This window comes from Pezoporus flaviventris, unplaced genomic scaffold (assembly GCF_033815535.1).
Source record: "Pezoporus flaviventris isolate CSIRO_AGI_PZ_B2104156 unplaced genomic scaffold, CSIRO_AGI_Pfla_v1 ptg000030l, whole genome shotgun sequence".
NCBI classification, from domain to species: domain Eukaryota; kingdom Metazoa; phylum Chordata; class Aves; order Psittaciformes; family Psittacidae; genus Pezoporus; species Pezoporus flaviventris.
Window position 1 is genome coordinate 2,053,785 of NW_026892578.1, and position 20,430 is coordinate 2,074,214.

The 20,430-nt window shown below is 43.2% G+C and overlaps 1 protein-coding gene across 4 annotated transcripts in view; it reads left to right on the top strand.

Moving 5' to 3' along the window:
- Positions 1 to 865: 865 nt before the first annotated feature.
- The window catches only part of AFF3 (ALF transcription elongation factor 3), a 321,875-nt gene continuing 302,310 nt past the window's right edge, over positions 866 to 20,430 (top strand). For all 4 annotated transcript variants that reach the window (XM_061459668.1, XM_061459669.1, XM_061459670.1 and 1 more), the window contains exon 1: positions 866 to 1,122. In XM_061459668.1, coding sequence (XP_061315652.1) covers positions 1,070 to 1,122 — 53 coding nt within the window. In that variant the 5' untranslated portion in view covers positions 866 to 1,069. The remainder of the gene's footprint in view (positions 1,123 to 20,430) is intronic.

The following is a 20,430-nucleotide window of genomic DNA, read 5'->3' on the forward strand; positions in this document are numbered from 1 at the left end:
AGTATTTAATATGTGTTAACCTCTCTTAATGTGATTCAGCAAGCACAAATCAGGAGAGCCTGCCTCCCCTGGCCAGTCAGGTATCACACGGCCCGTGCTTCACGCAGACTGGACAGTGCAAGCCGCCTCGCTCTCTTTGGTTGGCAAGCACTGACGATTAGTACTTTTATTTTTAGCCAGAGATCACACATTTTTAAAGGTTTCATGAGCAACCCAGGGACCTTTAATCTGCTGTGCCGGTCTAGGTAGCCCTGTGTGTAGATGGATGGATGTAAATGGAGCCCATAGGAGCTGTGATTTGCACAGGTGCAGCTTGGTGCAAACCCACATTTGACCCAGCCACAGACCCCCAAGTGCTGGACCGCAGCGAGGGCCCATGTTGGCACCCAGGGCTGCCCTGGGACCAGAGCAGTGGCCTGCCCTACCACAAACCTTCCCCAGTGTCTCCTCGGAGTTCCTCCGCCGAGCATCCCGCTGTTTTTACGACGCGTGAGGTGCTACCCAGGGGCATCCTTGGGGCCGAAGGGCAGCGAGCACTCGTGGAGGAAGAGGAAGAAGGGGGCGGGGGAGAGAACCCCAAACCCAACTTCGTGCGGGCAAGCCTCTCAGGGTGCAAGTTCCCACCAAGTCCCCCCAAGTCCCGTCCCCTTCCTCCCGCGCGTCCCTCCCCCCGCGCTGAGCGGGCCCTGCGCGGGTGCTGCGCGGACGCTGCGCGGGCGCAGCGTGCGCGGGGCGGGCGCTGCCTCGGCTGCACTCCCGGCGCTCAAGGGGGAGGGAGGAGGCGCGGGGGAGCGGGGCGGGAGCGAAGCGCGGCAGCGGCGGCGGCCGAGCCGAGCCGCACCGCGCCGAGCCGAGCCGAGCCGCGCCGAGCCGCTTGCAAACGAGCAGGGTTTTTGGGGGGTCTGCTTTATTTTTAAGGGGGAAGCGGTCGGAAGGTGGCGGCGGGGGCCCGTCTCCGGCCGCGCGTATGCGGAGGGGGCTCTCCGCGCCCTCGCCCTGCCCGCGGTGCAGTTAAGATGCGCCCCGGACGCCGTGCGGTTGCAGCGCCGCGGCGCTGACATCTCTCACCATGGACAGCTTCGACTTAGCTCTCCTTCAGGAGTGGGACCTGGACTCTCTGTGGTGAGTGGTGCCTCTGGCCCGCCCCCCGGGCTCGGGGAGCAGTCGGGGAGGGGGGCAGAATCTGCAAGGGGGTGCTATAAACGAGGGGTGTGCAATAATTGAAGGGGGTGCAATAACTGGGGGATATGCAGTGATTGGGATGGGTGCAATAATTGGGGTTTGTGTGCGCTTACCTGGTGGGTTGGATAAATGGGGGTGGGGGGTAATAGTGGGTGTGCAATAAGGGGAGTACAGTGGGTTGAGGGTGTAATAACTGGGGCGGCGGGTGCATTAGCAAGAGAGGGTGCAATTGCCCCGGGAGGTGTCTCCCCTGCTACTTGGTCTCCCAGGAGGGGAAGAGGGAAGGGTGCCCCCCCTCTTCCCGTGGCTGCCGAGGGTGGGTCCGGGAGTTGGATGTGGTGTTTAGCTGGGGGGAGGCGGGGGGGTGGGGTGTCTCCCGCACTCACATCTCTCCCCCTCTCAATTGTCCCCTGTGCTCACCCGAGCTGCACTCCCGTAGCTCATCCCCCATCCCTCCTGCACGCCCCTTTCACACCCCCGTTTCGCCCCTTCTCGCTGCGCCGCAGCTCCTTCCCGGGCAGCCTTTATTGCCTTCCCCGACGCCCCTCTCTGCTTTTCTCTCCTGTCCCCCTTTTCCCCCTCATTGCCTCATTGCATGCCCTTGACCTCCCCCTGAGCACCCCCGTGCCTGCCCCCAGCCCCCCCTCCCGGCGGCGGGTGCGGGGCTGCCAGGGAGGAGAGGAAACAATTTCTAGAAATGTCATTAGCGGCTGGAGGTGGGAAGCGGTGCCCTTCCCCCGCACACCCTCCCCAAGCCGCTGCCTCTGCCAAGTCCTGGAGTTGACTGCGAGAGGCAAGCCGCCCCCCCACCATCGGCCCGGCCCGGCCCGGCCCCGGGGCGGCAGGAACCTGTCGGGGCCGGCCGGGGTCCCGGGGGCACACACACGCTGCGTGGCAGCGACCACAGGGGCTACTCGGTGTGCTCCTTGGGCAGCGCCGGGACCCCCGGTGCGACGCCGCGCTGGGACGCGATCTCGGCGGATCCCCGCTGTGATCCTTCCCCAGCGGGGTGCTCGCCCCGTCGGGGCTGGGGTGCGCTCAGCCGCGGGTGCTGTGCTGCCATTAGCCAGGGCTGCGATGGCAGCTTGTGTCCTGCCGGTGAGACCGGTAGTTTGGGGAGTTGAGAAGACTTTTGCCTAAATTCAGTCAGCGGTATGCATTTTTAAATTATTTTTTTGGACCGTGTGAGGTGATCTATAGCTTCTGTCAGCAGGGTGCGCGTTCGGCAGCGCCGGCTTATCTCTTCGGTGGCAGGTGTAACAAAATAAGCCGGACCAGCGCATCCCTCTTCTTACACAAGACCTCAGGATGATGAGAACAGCTTGCAGTGCATAATAGGGTGCTTAGAAATGCATACATTGATAACATCCAGCCTAATAAAACTTTTATATTGCTGTGGGAACTTTAAAGAGCACATCTAATAGAAAATTAGTTACTACCCCATAAAACTTTTTAATTACAGTGTTTCTGCCTGTGACACAAGTTAAGGTTATGTCCTCATTTCAATTATAAATACCAATATTCAGTTTATAACCAAACCATAACATTTCTTTCTGGGCCGATTTTAAGTTTTCAGTCCGTATGTATGGTTTTACCACTATATTACATCTTTTTTCTATTAAACAAGAGTGGGGCAAATAATACTTTCACACATTTGTATGCTTTTGCCTTTCTTCTTGAATGAAGACAAACTTTGGGGGAATTTTCTTTTTCCAGCAAAAGCGTGCTGTTCATTAGTTGGTTCTGCAAGCTGGCTATTGGAGTTAATATTGAATTTGAAAAGCTAACAATGTAACTATGGAAAGCTGGGGCTTTGGGATGTGTCTGGCAATTGCTCCTTTTCATAACCTTTTTAGCATGCTTTTCCACTATTGTGGAACCACTTGCAAATGATCGCTGTTGCCATAATGCTCCTGTACAGGTCCAAAAAGACATCAGCCATTTCCCATCTGAATTACCTGCTTAAAAGTATCTGTATTTGCATTACAAGCAATCTTGTGGTTTTGTTGCTCTTGTTTGCTTTCCTCTATAGTTGTTGCAGTTTAGAAGGCAGGGTCAACAGAAGGGCTTCAAATAACACGTTAAAAGCCAATGCATTGTGACAGGCCGCCGTTTGCTGCTAAACAGTCATCCCTGCATAGGGGTTGAGCCCACACATGTGCAGAGCAGTGCCTAGAGAGGGGAATCACACCTACTTTAAGCAGAGCTCATCAAGGGAGCAGGGGTTTTGCAGGTGTTTGCTGTTGAGAGTTGCATCATTTTGGGGCGCTATGTTTGGCTGACCAGCTTTGGCATAGAGTATCTGAGATCACAGGCTGGAGGTTGATCATGAAGCAGCTGTTTTGGCAAAAGGCTCAGAATAGCCATTTTAATTTAAAAGTTATATGAGGAGTATTAAATAAAAACTTAGTTTCTCATAGTGAAAGCTTCCAAAGTCTCCTGTGAAGGCCAGTGGTGCCTCAGTGCTGCAGCAGCCGTGGCAAAGGGCCCTGGGTCTGTCTCCCATCGCTTGCAGGGCTCATGTCTCCCATTGCCCTCCTGCCACCCTGCCTGCTCACTGATGGGCAGGTTATGGATGTTCTCAAGAAACCTTATCTGAATACTGTGCTAAACTGACCAAAACAAAGCTGGTACTTCAGCTTTAAGCTCTGAAGGCTTGTCAGGATGCCTTCAAAGGAGTGCAGTTGTTGCCAAAAAGGGAAATAAAATACACCACATAGATAGGAAGCACTTCATGGCAAAGAGCAACACTTAAAGAGACTTAATTTTCTCTGCAGCAAGAATGAATGTTGTCCTTTATTCTTTTGAATGTAGTCATAATGACAGTTTGCGCATCTAATTTCTGACTGAAAATCCACTTTTTGAGGTATTTGGTGAACATTTTGCTTAAAAGTGCAATAATTAAATATTAATGTGATATTCTAAAGTGCCTTTTTTTTTTTTTTAATTTGGTATGTTCTTGGAAAATCAAAAGGGGTTCCCAGATGAACAGCAGCATGTTAATCAATTCTCATTGATTGTTACTTTTATACTATTAATGAATTTACTCTCCAATTAATACATGCTATGTCTTTTATTTTGCTGTAGCATAGAAAATGTAGTAATACATTGTGTCATGGCCTCAGGACAGTATTTAACTAGTAAACTGCAATGGGAGAACATTGTTGGCTGTTTTCTACTAAACAGTAGTTTTTTTCAGGTTGTATTGATGCCAATAACACTTCTGCTTCCCAGAAAACTACTATAATTCAAATAGTGAAAGCTGAGTACAAACTCAAACAGAAATTTTAAGAAAACATACCAGTCTATGACATAAACAAAACTCATGCCCATTTGGTAAGCTTTTCTGGAGCACTTTGGGATGATCATCCCAAGGTGTCCTTACCGCTGACTAACACAGTTATCCAAAACACATGGCACTAACGACTTTGAACCACAGCCTCATCTCCTGTTTTTCTTTCTCCGTGCATTTATTTGTATGCTATACGTGTAGTTTTGCTTCTCCAGACTCAAAATGTGGATTCTCCAGTGTCTTGTAGGTTTGTATTTGTTTGCACCAGACAAAAAGAGATGGAAAACCTCAGTTAGAAATGTTTTATATGCCTTTCGTATGGTGGAAAGCATATTCTACATGACAGAAAGCAGCAAATGAACAGACCAAAGGACTTAATTGGAGTGCCAGGACTAGTTCTGCACTGGAGGTACTCATGTTATTTGCCTTATTTCACAAATCTAGATCAAAATTCAGACAGGGTCTTAACTCTGCTTAGGCTTAGGCTTAGGCTTAGCAATAGGCCTGGTGAAGACCACTTAGTGAGGCTCTCCTCACATGCTCATGTTAGATACACAAGTAGGCTGGATTTTCCCCCATTCATTAAAAACAATTAGCAGATTGATTGAAGCACTTACTGTGTTGTACCAAACAAGAAAATAATTTTGAGTGTAAGATGTTTGTTGACCAAAACAAACCCATGTTGTTCAGGTAAAGGAAGTCAAGTAGGTATTATTTTATTTGGTACTTGCCTAATACTTCTGCATTTTTTGGGTTAGCATCTGTTTTGTAGGGGTTGGATAACCATGTAAAAAATGTATAGCTGTATAGCTTCCAAGTTGAGATCAATATCAAATGCCACAGTGTAAGGTGGCCCAGCGTGTTTTACAGACCATGTACTGAATTATTAGTTCATTTGCTATCTTTGGGTCTGTTCCTGCTCCATTTGAAGTCAATGAGAGTTTTGTTTGGAAGTTGCTACTAACAAAAAGTGGCCAGACATCCAGCAGTCTTATAAATGAACCTTTTGTAACTTCTTGATCCCAGGTTGTCTAGCTTGTAGTCACTACATTTTATATTTGTGTGAGTCAACATTTTTTCCTCATGTTGGGTAGTGTTTACTGGAGATAATTTTAGAAAGCTAACTCTGCAAATGCTTCCTCAGTCAAAGCAGAATATCAAGCTGCTAATTTTCAGATAACTCTAAGAAGCTACTTTGCAGGGAGCGGGCTCGCACCAACCATTCTCCCAGTAGGACAATCGTCTGGACCAGCTCACCCTCTTTACAGACAATACACAGCAATAATACCATCCTCTCACAAAAAAATAACTTAGTGTCTTCTTTTATCTCCCATCTCCTTTACAACTCCGCCTCAGCCTGTGTTTTGGACTATGTTGTCCCTTATTTCTTTTCTTTGGCTCTTGGCCTCTTTCTATCATTAATGCTTAAAATCCTATTTGTCTCCTTATTTCTAACTTTGTGGTATTTCTTTCCTGTTCTGCCTTCCTTCCACTGTCAACTCACAGTTACCACTTTTCTCTCATTGAGATCCCATCTGAAAATTTGCTCTTCCTGTGATGATTATAAGTTACGAGCAAACAATAACACGTGCAATAACTATAACTTGTTCCCTTTTCCCACTTTCACAGCATGTTCTCTCTTCCTGATGCCTGTTTTTTAGGCCAGAAGCCCTTTGGGTCAGAAATTACTTTTATTGTTTGAGGCTTTTTTCTTGCAGCACTGAACAAACTGTATGTGCTAACTATTATAAATAATAAGAAGAGCTAGCTTTTCATGGCCATAATACTTTATAAACATCAGCTGAATAATAATATTTAAAAAATCCATCTGCCGTGCCATGTCAGTGCTCATTTGCTGGATGTAATGTACCACATCCTCCTCATTTGGTTCAAGTCTCCACTGAGTCTGGAAGCTTTGCCAGTTTATATCAGCTGAGAAGCTGGCCCCTCACCTCAGATGTGCAGTACCCAGTCACTTTTTCTTAACAAATAATTATTTTTTAAACTTCTGCTTTGTTTTGGCCTGATAAATGAAATTTTGATATACCAGTAGGACGGTGAATATGCTTTCATTTCTCTTCCTGTGGACTAGTTGAGCTCTCATGCCCAACTGTGTGATGCAAGAGAAGAGCACTTCAGGTTTTCCTCCTAACACTCAGCCTTGCAGATTTGTGCTCCTCTGGGGTTGTTTTCCACCAGAAGTTGAGGCAGAAACCTTACTAGGTTATTGGAGATGGATTCGGAAGAGGGCATGAGGTGCATGTGGCATTTCCTATTCTATGCGCATATTTTGAGGAAAATACCAGGTTTCTTAAAATTATTGGAAGAGAAATATGGGCCATTAAGAAAAAAAAAATACTGACTGTGGGAACATCTTTTCATCCATATATTAGCAATAACATCATACTCAACTCCACACACTCTCATTAGAGAAATCAACTGTTTAATTGCAAGGTTTTTAACCTCATATAATAAATTAATCCATTTGCATCTTATTTATGACTAGGAAACAACAAAGCGTGGATAAAAAGAGTGCCAGCAATTATTCACAGCGTATGTTCAGAGGTACCTTAAAGTCTGGCTGTAACTTTATTAACAGCAGCAGTAATAAAGTAAAATCAATAGAAATGAAGAAAACTGATATTACATGCAGCTAGAAAACAGGGAGGTTAAATTCTGTGTGAGATGGTGTCTGGTCTAACTGATCAAGTTGTAACTTTGAAGTGACATCCTCCCAAAATGAGATTTCAAAAAGATGGTATTTTCCAGGAAAGCCATATAAGTTCCTCTTTATATTGGGCTGGTTAGCTGTAAGGATAATTCCAGTGGAAAACCACAAATTCTTTGTTAAAAACTGAAAGTAGGAAAAGGGAAAGTTGTAACCAAGCTTCCTTGGTTTTGATCAGAACTACCTCTTCCCTGCTGGGGACTGGGAATTACCATTTCAGTGCTGGTGCTGGGGACTAGACTTGCTGGCTGTCTGCTCCTGAGGAGCCTGCTGGCCTCTGCTCTGGCCAAACCCCCTGCCTTCTCATCATTACCAGCAGGGCTGCTCACTGGTCTTCTGTCTGTTAGAATCAATGTTAAGACACCGGTTATGCTTGCTGGTGGTGCCCAAGGCCCTGAGAGAGTGAAAATGGACACTTGTAGTTTAATACGGGGTAATAATCTATGTAATTTCTGGATAATTTATGGGTAACTACAAATTCATATTTAGGAGAAAGAGTGAATGAACTGTAGCAACAGTTAAATGAACATGGTAGCAATTATTAATGTTCTGTGCTAAACGTTTTCTATGTCTTATCAAAGGTAAAAATGTGTAACTTGTGTTCCTCTCTTACAACTTGATATCTCAGCTTTCCTGCTACTTTAAGCAAACAAAAAGTAGTGTTAATGACTTCAGTTGACTGAGTTTTATCCTCTTAGAAAGATTTTAACCTGCATGCGTGTACCAAGGCCTCAATATAGATATATCTTGAGAAATATGACAGTAGGAATGCAATTTAAACTTATCCTCAGAGACTCTTTATGTATTTTTTAAAAAATAAATTGGTTCCAATGCAGCAGTGGTGGTCTCAGCAGTCAGGAAACACTTAAAATTATGCAGAAGGGACCAGAAATCTTTGCTAAGAAGCTTTTTGTTGCTATGTTTTGTTTCTCAATAAAGATGATCCACAACTGTAAGTACTTAAAACTAAAAACACGACAGTTGTATCTGACAAAGCCACACAACTTCTTAATGTAATCCAGTCTTTCCATGTAGTTGTTTTCTCATGCTTTGGAGCTAAGAAAGAGTCCTTTGTGGCTCAGCCTGCTTTGACTGAATGGCAGGAGTGAACAAATAGAGGATGAAAGTGGTGTCTTCTTACTCTGAGTATGTTTTGATTGCTTTGAGCTGTGATCATTTCTTATTGCATGCATCACTTGTGAGATCCATTAGGGAGAAACTGGTGGCCTTCCTAGTCCATGCATTGCCATGATGGTGCCAGGGCATTATGATGACCTATGGTGGTATGAAAAATGCAAATATGACAGATGGATCAGGAGGAAGAAGCGTTGGTGTACTATGTATTGGCAGGGCTCAGATTCAAAAGCCGTTCCAGCAGTGGTCTGTCCTACATCTCCCTGCTTCTATCCTTGCTTTCTTTGCTTTGCTCACTGTGGAGGCTGTGGGAAGACGGTTCTGATGTATGGGTGTTGGCAGATACCCTAAACCTTATCTGTGAGGGTTTAGGTTTTGTGTCTATCTTCTAGTGATGCACCAAGAGAAAGTTCTGTCACTGACCACTTGAGATTGTCCAGGGGGGTTCCTCTCTCAGGTCTGACAATTTTAGGAGGGAATAACGTAGTTTTGGTGGTTTTGTGCTCCTCTTAGAACAGCAAGTGCAGTAGATGGTTGAACCTCAGTCCAGAAACAAATGAACACATTTTGACAGAGATACTCTGGAGAAGATAATTATATTGATTTGCATCCCATAGAAGACACTCGTACACATTTTTTGTTTCTGAAGTAGTCAGGAGGGAACCTGTCATGTCATCAACTGTCTTTAGAGGGCAAAGTAACAATAAAAGCTAAGTGTGCATTTCTTCATTTGTGTTTGGCAAGGAGAGTGAAACATTTTCTGCAGGATGATGACCTTGAGTTAGCTAGATGTAGACAGTTTAAAGAGTAAATTAATGTTACAATGTGCTTTGTTTGTGGCTAGGCCTGAAGACTGTTGGGAATGCTTTAGTACAAAAGGTGATTGTGTACTTGTCCATTTACTCAGGCTTCCTGCAAGAAAACCACCACGATCCCAAATGATCTGAATTAGTATCACCATATTGCCTTGTGTGTTTGGGTATACCAGCATGACTGCAGCTAGCCTTTCACTGTGCAGATAAGTCTAAACGGCCACGGGTCCTTACATTTCTCCTAAGACACTGCTGCCCTCTCAGATTAAAGGGCCTTCTTCTAAGGAGTGAATCCCTTCAAAACACAGTCATATTCTATCATAAATGTGGCAAGGGGTTTGGGTTTGGTTGTTTTTGTCACTGCCACTGACTATGAAAATCTGTTCCAAACCCATAGCACTGATAGCAAAAATGTACGTATTTCCCATACATGCAGCTTAATGTATCCCTGGCCATTGATTCTGCAACATCTGTGTTAAAATGATGTTGAGGTAACCCCAACAAAGGAAAGCATAGGTAAATGCTGTTGTTGGAGGACCTGCAGTGGCTTTTGTTAGATCCAAGGAAAATGTCTCTATATGACACTCTTCAAGGCTTTGCCCTATACGAGAGCTTGTTAGCTTGAGTGCATGGGTGCATGAACATGATTGCATACTATGTGATAGAAATGCAACCTTTTTTTTTTTTTTTTTTGTTATTCTTAGAAGTGTATAAGCAGCAATATCTTGCACTAATTACAGCTGATGTAAAGCACATTTAAGGAAACCCATTAGCAGAGAATTAGAACTAGAATAGATTAGCTATTCTTTAATGGCCTTGACTGTAGATCTTTCCATGCCTTGGTAGCTTTTCTAACACTCATTGCTCATCTGTCTTGACTAAATGACTGAGAAGCTTCTTTCAAGCCACAGCCTGGTTGTAATGTGAAAAAATTGATGTTTTCAGCTGAAAAAATGATTATCTGGAAAGGTAAACTCTACTGAGCTCTGTACTGTGTTGTTGAGATTTAAAGCATTATGTTACTGCTCAATGTGACTGTATAATAGAAAGAGCAATCTCTAATATGCTTCCTTGGAGCTATTAATTATTTACTTTCTTGAAATACAGATCATAGACAACTCTACATGACTTCCCTTCTTACAGACTTTCTTGTCTCTCCCTTTATTTTTGTATGCTTTGCAAATGCCTGTAAATTCATTTTCACTGAAAGGGGAAATAAGTAATTTAGACTATTGCAGCTGTTTCATAATTAATTAATTTCCTTTTAAAACAATCAAGTAGTGCCTATCCATTGTTCTGTGTGCTTTTCTGAGGCATGAAGATTCACAATATCAAAATTAGTTCCAGATGGAAGTGCATACTTTATAATGAGAGAAAAAAAATCTGGTTTGATCCAAAACCTGAAGAGTCCTGCTCCGATCAAACCAGAGAGTATTATACTTAAGCACATTTTTCAAGTTTTGAGCCATTACGTTAAAAATTACTTAAAAATACCACTTCAGAATGTTTTATAGGATGTTAATTTATAAATAGAACTATAGAGTGAGACAAACAGTCATGTAGGACTATTTATTCATTTGTTTCCTCAAATACTCCTGGCATCTGTTAAAATATAACAAGACTTAGCACATTTCCCCATTTTTGGCACTCTGTTTTCGATGATAAAGAAAAATATTTTCAATGATAAATCATCTCTTTGCTAATAATAAATAACACATTCTCCTGAGGAAAAAAAAATATGGTAAAATGAAATGAAAAATATATTGAGCAGAAGGAGAAATGATCAAAATGGTGCACTGAGAAAATCTGTATGTTCCTGTACTTATGTTCCTATAATAAATATTAGTGTTTGTGGAAGAACTTTTAACATGGCAGTTTGCAATAAGAATAGAAAGTCTTCTTTGAACAGAGAAGACACTTATGTAAGAGGTTTATATTATGTAAATGTTACTGTTATTGGTGATAGCCCATTATAAAGGAACACTTTGTATTCAGAAAAGCATTTGAAAATAATGGGATAGATGCAGCAGTCTCTAGTCCTGACTTGGACAACTTTCTCTTTGAAGTCAATGGAAGTTTTGCTGGAATAAAGGTGGAAGAAATTAGCCCATTCATTATTATCTGAATTACATCAAGAGCTGACTGCTAAATAATAAAATCATGATTCATAACATAACGGCTTCACTTAATTCTTTTGTAGTCTTAATATATCTCATTATATGGTACTTCTGTTCTTTTCCTCTCTATGCAGTATTCAAATTAATAACAACCACCTTTACATAACTGATGGTTAGACATGTTTTGCTTCCTTAGCAAGATCAAAGGGTTTTATATACCGTTTTTGGATAGATACCAAGAATGGAGTGATCAATCTCTTCTGTAACCATTAAGCACAGTGTAAATACCTCAAGGTACTAAATTAGACACAAGTGGTTTGCCAGATGCTGAGAGCATCACCAGTTGTCAAGAGTTTCCCAAGTCTGTGGGACAGTCTAGAATTTATTAGGAATTAGTGGTGGTCCAAGTTGTCACTCCACTGATTTGTGCTCATTCAGCTGCACACTGCTGTAAGCAGCCTACATGATATGTGGAGATAAAGTTCAAGTGACAGATACATCGCTCCCTTCCCTCCCTGCCAGACACCTTTGGGTGGGAAAGAGGCAGGGATGGATACTAGTGCACCAGTTCTTCTCCTGTGCCCAGAGAGGAATGGAGGTTATAGCAAGTGAGATAGCAAAATTAGAAGGGCATAAGAGAAGGAGACTGAAGAGAACAGCCCAAGAGAAGGGATCCCCAAAAGGCTTTAATACAAAGCTGGAGTTAACCCCTCACCAGGAAGCCATCTGCAGCCTTCAGGCTTTAAGAATTCTTTTTATCTAGAGATGTAATTGAAACAAGATGTGTAACAGCTGCAAGATGTCAGGTTTGTCAAAGTAACTAGAAAAATGAGTTCTGTGACACACTTGCACACAGCAAAGTAATGTATAGTGAAACAAAAAAAAAGAAAAGGGAGTAAATTATCATACAGGTTTAAAAGAGGAAGGAAAATAGTCAAATAATGAAAGTTTCAGTTAATTCTCAAGCATGGGTGATTTCAAATTAATCTACAATGAGGGTTTCCCAGAAGGGGAATCATCCGAAATCTTTACCTCAATAGAAACATTAGTGAAACTTTTCATGTTTCCATCATAACCATAGTCTATCAACCAGTGATGGACTAGAACAGCTAGGGCTCTGCAATGACTCTAGGGTGGCAGCTATGTTATTTTGCCCTTCTGCATGTTGCTGTTATTCAGATGCATTACCACTGGACTTTGCATCTGCAGATGGGGTCCCAGATTTGCTGCACTAGGTACTGTTCAGACACAGGACAAAGGTCTATCATTGGACCAGAAACTTTCCAGGCAAAGTGAAAGAAAAGAAAATGATGAATATAGGCAAAACTGGTGAGAAAGAAAAGACAGAGTATTTTAATTATCCGAATAAACAGTGGTCACAGCAAGCCACCAGCCTGACAGTGCTGCCAAATGCATGAGCATGATGGGAAAACCCAAAACTTTCTTTTTAAGAACCTCAGAAAGAACAATGAAGCAATTTTGTGCGTGTTTATGCACAAAATCCTCCCAAGCATGAATAACAGCACAAGGATACCCTGAAGGTGTTGGTTGGGAACTTGGGGAGTGAATTGCCGTAATGAGTCAAGAGAAGACTATACTCATCCTTTTTGTAATAACTTTCCATAATGACTTTTCATAATGATGGGGAGAATCCACAAGTGGCTTTTATAGTGACGGAAGCGGAAATCAGTGAAGAGCTGTAAAGAAAAGGGGCCCATAGTCAAGTGCCCTGGGAAATCTTTTTGCTGCAACATCTCAGCTAGAGCTGGCTCTCACCTATGAAGTCCAGTTGGGCAAACTGAGTTATGTGTAGCAGCAGAACAATGCACTTGACCAAAGATCTCAATAGATGGGTAAGCTGAGTCTCAGTCAGTAATGCGTGGTAGTTTAGAGCTACCATAATCCCAACATGTTAAAGTTCTGCAGGTTCCCTGATGTAGGGTGGTGTTCCAGTGCCAGGGAGCTATTCGTGGGAGAGTTGGAGCCTGGGGTCAGACAAGATCAAAGGCAATGAGTGCAACTGAGCTCTCTTCATAACCTGACACAAAGAAATGCCACCTTCATGCACATGATACTGGAACCTGCAGAACTTCCTAAAACAACTGCTACAGAATCCGATTGAAGGTAACAGGTTCAGTGCCTGGAACAGCAGGGAAGCCAGGCACTTGTGTGGTGGAGGCACAAGACACTGTTCTGGAGGCAGAAAGCCACAGGCTGAGTTAATGAAACAAGTCCTCTTCTTGGGATAGGGTCAGGAGGGATGGTACCTGAAGAAGGGGTGTGGGAGCGCTCCCTGGGGCCAGACCTGGAGATGCAGGTAACCTTTCTCTTGCCTGTGAGCCCTTCCACAATGAGCAAGGAGAGAAATTTTTCAGGGTTCACTATGCTGAAATGCTGATAACTGTTGGTTATTCTTCAAGGCACTCCAGCACCTCATAAGAATACGTGTGGCACCAATGGGAACTAATTAAATATACCTGTTACAGTACTGCTGTGGAGTACTACTCCAGTACTGCTTTTTGTGATCAGAGTGAGTCTGGGAGCCCACACATGGATGCCAGTCAAATATACCCTAATTCCGACTTTCAGAAATTACTTGGAAACATACCTCTCATTGAAAGACTTAAAGAAAATGGAATTCTGATTTTTTGAGCAAAGAGGTAACTCAAGTGTTTTCCTTTCCTCAACTCATATTCACATGCAAAACCAGCTAATAAAATTTCAGTGGTGCTTATACTGTAATTTGGTTGGCAGAAGAAAAGTCATCTGTTAAAGCTGAAGTCATCATAACTCATTAGGTGCTAACTTATCTGCTGTATGTTAGAGTAACAGGCTAGCTCTATTGAAATGCTGCTAGTTCACCCATATCTGCTTACAGTTCCCTCTGGAGGATTGAAAAGTATAAACAAGTTTTCTCACAAATACACTCTAGTAGCATGCAAAAGTAGCTGCATTTACTTTATCCCAGAAGTCTTTCTCTGCCTGCAGACAAGTACAGAACCAAAGTGAATCCAGAAGTTTGAGTACGGTTCCCATATTTCCTCCTAGGAAGTCTCAAGAGAAAAGGTGATTGTGTGCACTCACAGATGTCCCATGAACATGCAGTAAATCCAACAATTTGTGCACATGGTGCTGGTCTTGCTGCACCTGGTAATAAACCATGGCAATAAATCAGGTGATCTGCACATGCATAATAAATCTGATCTGCCTGAATGCAGGCTTACAGGATGGACATGCTGTGCACAGACTGGCCATTTTCCAGGTCTTTTGGATGTCAGGCTTGCACCATGACTGGCTTGCCTGGGAGTCCTTGCAAAACTGCTGACTTCCTCTTTTCATATCAGCATTTCCAGGGCATGCACAAGGGGGTGGCACATATGGGAGATTAAATCTTAAGCATTATTTTTCAGGTGCCTGTACTCATTCAAGCCACGATACCACCCTGAAATTATAAACAAACCCACACCCATAGAAGTGCTCTTTCTGTCAGCTTAGGCATTCTTTTTGTGAATTATACCTCAAATTCTTACAAGTTCAAATCTATTCTCCAATTTATTTGCATGAAGGTTTTGTGTGCATCAGGTGAATGCTCTTCTGGTCATTAGCATCCTGAGTACCTTCTCAGTTTCCATCAAAACGTTTACTTTTGTAAGAGAGCTTTAGTTTAAGAGCTGTGAATATATGAGGACCTTCCTGCAAGTGATGTAAGTCAGGGTGTATCAGGCAGGGATTGATTTGAGCCTGATAGTCCCACACTATGACTGCATATTGTCCTCCCTCCTCTGAACGTGTTCACAAGTGGTGAACTTCAGGCCACAGTGGAGATACTAAAATGGACCAAGGGTTGGTCTCTGCCTGGTAAGTCAACTGGCTTGGCACAAAGTATCTTCACATGGTGGAAAACAGGGTGGCCACATGCAAATTGCTTATTGGAAATTCTTCCTTGCCACTTGGCTATTGTAAGTAGGTGTATACACAAGAGTGATATTTTTATGGTTTTATAGATCAGAAGCAAGGCCTATTGAGAAATGGGAGCAAAGAATCACAAAACTGACCGCATCAGTGCTTCCTTTACCCCCACCTCTGCATTCATTTGAGAGGGAAAGGACCTCAGCTGTGTAGGAGTAGGTGACTGATTTTATAAAAATGAAAGCATCTCCTTCTTTACTTTCTCTAGCAAATGAGCCTTCTTTACCACCCTGATACGGGCTTCATAGAAATGAAGCTGGGGACTTCACTGGATTGTAAATCACTGTGCTTGTGTTTAAATAAGGAGTATATTCAGAGCAAAGATGCTAGCTTGATTTCAATAAACCAGAAAGTATTTAAGACACTACTAGACCCTATTGAGTTATAGTCTTGCATCTCCCTAGGACTTTCTCACATTGGTTTTCTGTGCCAATTCAGGACACTGCCTTGCAGCTAATTAGCAAATCTGAGCAAAGTTGGAGGGAATTCATGTTTTTCTTCGACTGGGCAACATGCTTATCAAGTCAGCTACCTCCAGTCTGATACAGCAGGCTGCCAACAGACTTGTCACAATTTATGAAGAGAGTTTGTGGTGGTGATGAAAAGTATAATGAAAACCACATCCACCAATTAAACACCTACATTTCCTTTTAGAGTCCAAACAATAGACAGCTTTCCTTTTGCAAAAGAGATTTCTCAAATCACATCAACTCATAAAAGAAATATAAATTAGTAAGGAGGCTTTGAGTACATCTTTAATGAGTCTCTGGCACAATGACTTAGTGAGGCATGACACATTCATGGATATGATCAACTTGCAAACATTCAGCCTTCAGCAATCAAACAAAAGTAATGCAATCAAATATGGAACATGTTCAGGTCAAGTCATTAGTATACGTGATATCATTCTTTCCCTGATAGGTAAAAGAGTACACTTGATGCCTTTCTCAGTGTGTGATACACGGTTTTAACACCAGAAAATTAGCACTAGTCATATTTTTACTCAAGTGAACTGGCACTGACCTCTTAATAATGGCAAGACATAGAAGAGGATCTTTGAAAATAACTGTGCACTTGTTAAGCAGAAATTAGAGGGTGAGGTAGAGCCTGGATATGACACATTCACCGATAGTGCAGCTAGAATGGTAGCAACAGGAGCTTGGGGAGCTGTTTTCTCGGAAGAAAATCACTGGTATCAAAACATTTCGTTCCAAGGACATAGAAGAACAGAACAGACACTTCAGAGAAAGGTTGTCAAGATTAATTTTACATAATTTTACTGACAACATTCAATCACCATGCAGTTGATATGGGCCAGATGCATTGGAAGACTTTACAAAAATACACTGGGTGATGATAAAAACAAACGATATTATTATTATTAACACTGGAGTTGTATTTACCTCAAGTAATGCTCTGTGATATTTGGCACCATTTGTACTGAGCATTGTGTCAGTATGTCTGTAAGCAGTTCAGCAGTGTTCATAGGGAGCAACATCTGAGTTGAACAACATCAGCTTTGTCCCTTGTTTTTTCAGGAGGAAAACCCAATTGTATTGTGCTCAGCATCATGTGATTACTGCTATGCTTCTCCTAGAGCAAAGCCTATAGGGCTGCATGGTGCTAAATGTAAAGCCCCGCTTTGGTCTCTGTTAGCTTAGGGATATCTGTCCCACTGTGCTGTGTACACATGCTTTAAGATTCCCAGAGGATGTGAGGCAGATGAACCTTTTTGTTGTGGTCATGGGCACCTGAGAGGCTTAAAAGGAGAGAGGTGGAACCAGACTTATTTGTGAGACTGTGTTTCCTAAGCATGAAAGTCAGTAGATTGCTCATTGTACAGCATAATTCATACAGTGATATATCTAAACCTGAAGTCTGTAATCTAAGGTGTGTGATTACTGAGAAATTTAGTCAGGTAAGGCAAGAGATACAGTTTTATTGCTTATGGGGAGTACAAACTGAAGGAGCACAGAAGAATCTTAGGTTTCCAGTGAAAAGAAAAAGCAAGCAGTTCTGGAAGGTCAAACACAAGCAAGTAATCCACAAAGGATGCTTGTTAGCAGGCTGGAGACATACCCATCTTGGAAGCTGAATGTGATACTAATGTACTAGCTGCCTATCTATCTCAACCACTAAAAATCACTTTCATTATATCTGTCATTTAATATGCCTAACAGTTACCACGCCAGCCAAAATTCCTCTGAGTTATTTGGAGTCTGGATTTTGGTTTGGTTCATTGAACCAAGCAGTGCAAGTTTATGCCAGGAGATTAATTTAGCTGGTGGTGTGCCACCAAAGCAGATCCTTACTTCATTCTTTACAGCTCTTAAGCAAGGTGTGACGTAGTGGTTTATATGCACAGTTTAGGCAGGATAACAAACCCCATGAATAAACCCCACACAACCCAACTAGGCACCTGAGGTGCTGTTTTAGCACATTTAAACTTGTCTCCAGCTTTCCTAATGCACATGCCTAGAGGCAATGGGATTAGCAGACTTGTCAACCCAGTACATAAGGGCCAGGGGAAGTCCAAGGTATGCTTTGGCCACGTGCTGTCTGTACTGCTTGCATGTCACATATTATACAGGTTGGAATGACACCACCCAGGGAAGTCAGGACTACCTTTTCCCAGCTGAATGTTTCAGCCACTTTATGCCTGATTCCATGATCCCTCCATTCCCGGATCCATACTGGGATCAAGATCCAGTAAGGGTGGCGAAGGGCTTGTTGCCTAGAAGAGCCTTTGGACTGATAAGTAGTGCATGTTCCTTGAGACTGAATCTATGTATGTGAACCCCATGATGAGGAGATACTTGGATCTGGGCTTCCCGTTTTCTTATGCTGGTGTTTTAACCCCTGGGATGTTAGCAAAACAGTGTGCTTGGCTATGTCCTTTGGTTTTCTTTTCAAAGAGAGGTGTGCCCCTGTTGTCTGACTTACATGCCCAAGAGGGCACATGGGTGGAACTCAGGCTCTGAGTCCTGCTTTCACAGTGGAGAAAAACCACAGCAAAAAGTGTAAGTTCTCTTTGACATTCTCCTTTGGCAGGCCTAGGGTTTGGCTCCCAGCATAGCCTCTGGGTGTTGAGAAACTCGCTGTTGGGTGCAGGCTTCTCCCCATCCTCAGTATGGGGAGTTTTGGCACCCAATGCAGAACTGTGAGATCCATTTTGGGATTTGGGTGTCTAACTCTGCACCCAGTTATGAAGCTTTTTCCTTTACACAAGTCTTTTAGAAGAAGGTTTAAGTCTTAATGTAATTACATTAAGTTTAATGTTATCCCACCAGATAAACTGAAGCCAGCTGCTTCACTCTAGTGAGGACTGCTAAACATTATGTCAGAGGACACAGGAACATTTGTCCTACCTTTTATTTTTTCAGAGAAGACACGTTTGCCTGGAAAATAAACCCAGTTTTGTAATTAATGCCAAGATGGTCTAAAAAGACAGAAGATAATTCTCATGTAATCTAATCTAGTTAGAGCATTTCTAGAGAGCCCATTACTGGTGTCTGGGTGACAAATGAAGGTCTGGATTGCACCTGCCAGGTATATGCCTGGGGAAGAGGCATGTGCAGCACATAAGGGTAAAGGCATGCATGTCCTCATGCTCTCATGCAGGAACTATCCTCTATTCAGCATTTTCTGGTGAGACATATAATAATTCCCAGTAGACAGCAGGTCATATTTCTAAAAGAATATCAGTAACTATGGGCTTGCCTATATGTGAGCAAGTAAAATACATGAGGATGTAAATCGAGTAGCCTGCTGTACAGTCTGCAGGGTGCTGGCATTGGTATGTGGAAAATTACACACATATGTGCAGTTATTTAACTGAATTTGCTTGTATAGTTTAAAATACAGCTAATGTAATGCCCGTACCAAATTCTAGGTATTTCTTGTAAGAATGAGAAGTACTACTATACGGTAGATCAGTCAAAATTATCAGCTTCTATCCAAATTTTGCAGATATCCTTTATCTGTAATTGGCATCTTCCTTCATACTTCCCAACCTGGTGCAGACATGAGCATGATGCACAGATTTTGGCGTTTGCTGTAGCAGATGATTTCCTTCCACAAAGAAGACAGGGACAAAGAAGCATCCTGTTCTGTTCCTGTCAGCAAGAACATCTCTATCTGTTCCTGTTGCAGTCACTTGTTCCTCAGGGCCACTCACACCACCAACACTGAGCAAACAGTATAAGATTTCACACCGAAGGCTTCATCTGTTCCTCTGCAACCACCTCTGGGCTATCACAGCAAAGTCTCTGGTCCAGCTTTCTGCTCCCTCTCTCTGTCTTTTCCATAAGCTCCATCAAACACAAAGGGCTAGGACCAAATCTAGGAATAGGTTGTGCTGATCAGGTATGGCCGTAGGGGAAAAGGAGGATGCGGTGTACAGAGTTTCCCATATGTGACAAAGAGTGGGAATGTGATAGTGGGAAATGAGGTTGCTTAAGGCCAGGCCACCACATAATTGGCTCTAAGAGGCTGGCAACCTGCCCTTCTTAAGGGAGATGCTGACAGCTCTTCACAGCAAGTGAGCTCAGCTCCTCTTCTGCTGTCCCTGACCATGCAGGAATGGCATGGTTACAGCAAGGGATTTATTCAGGGGAAGGAGAAAATAAAAAGGCTCCCCACACCTTCAAGATGCTGGTAAGCATCACTCATCTGACAACCAGAGAAAATGGGGGAGTGAAGGGGGATTCAGATTTTACACCTCATCTCTATTCTCCTCGTGCTCAAGACAGGGAGGAGAGGATGGTTGCCCGTAGAAGGTTAGTTGCCCCTCATGTCCCTCAGCTATTTACCCTGGCAAAAATGAAAGTTTCATGAGGGTGACTGGAGCTCAGTAAGAACCTTGCTCATTGCTGCTGTGCTGCAGTGTGCCCCTCACCTTGCATCCCCAATATTCAGTATTTTCTCATCAGTGAGAAGCAGGCAGGGAGTTGGGCAGCAGCATAGCTTAGTACTGTCAGAGGGTTTCTCACTGCAGCAGTCTGTTTTTTTCTGGTTATGGCTGGTCTTTCTGAGGACAAAGCAAAATAGAGAATCTGGCTGTTAGCATGTATCCCCCCTAGACCCCTGCCTTCATTCACGGACGCTGGTTATTTCTGGAACTGGGTACAGTGCAACATATATACATTAGCAAAATCAAGTCCTTATGCTGTTCAGGAAAATTTGGCTCTGAACAGT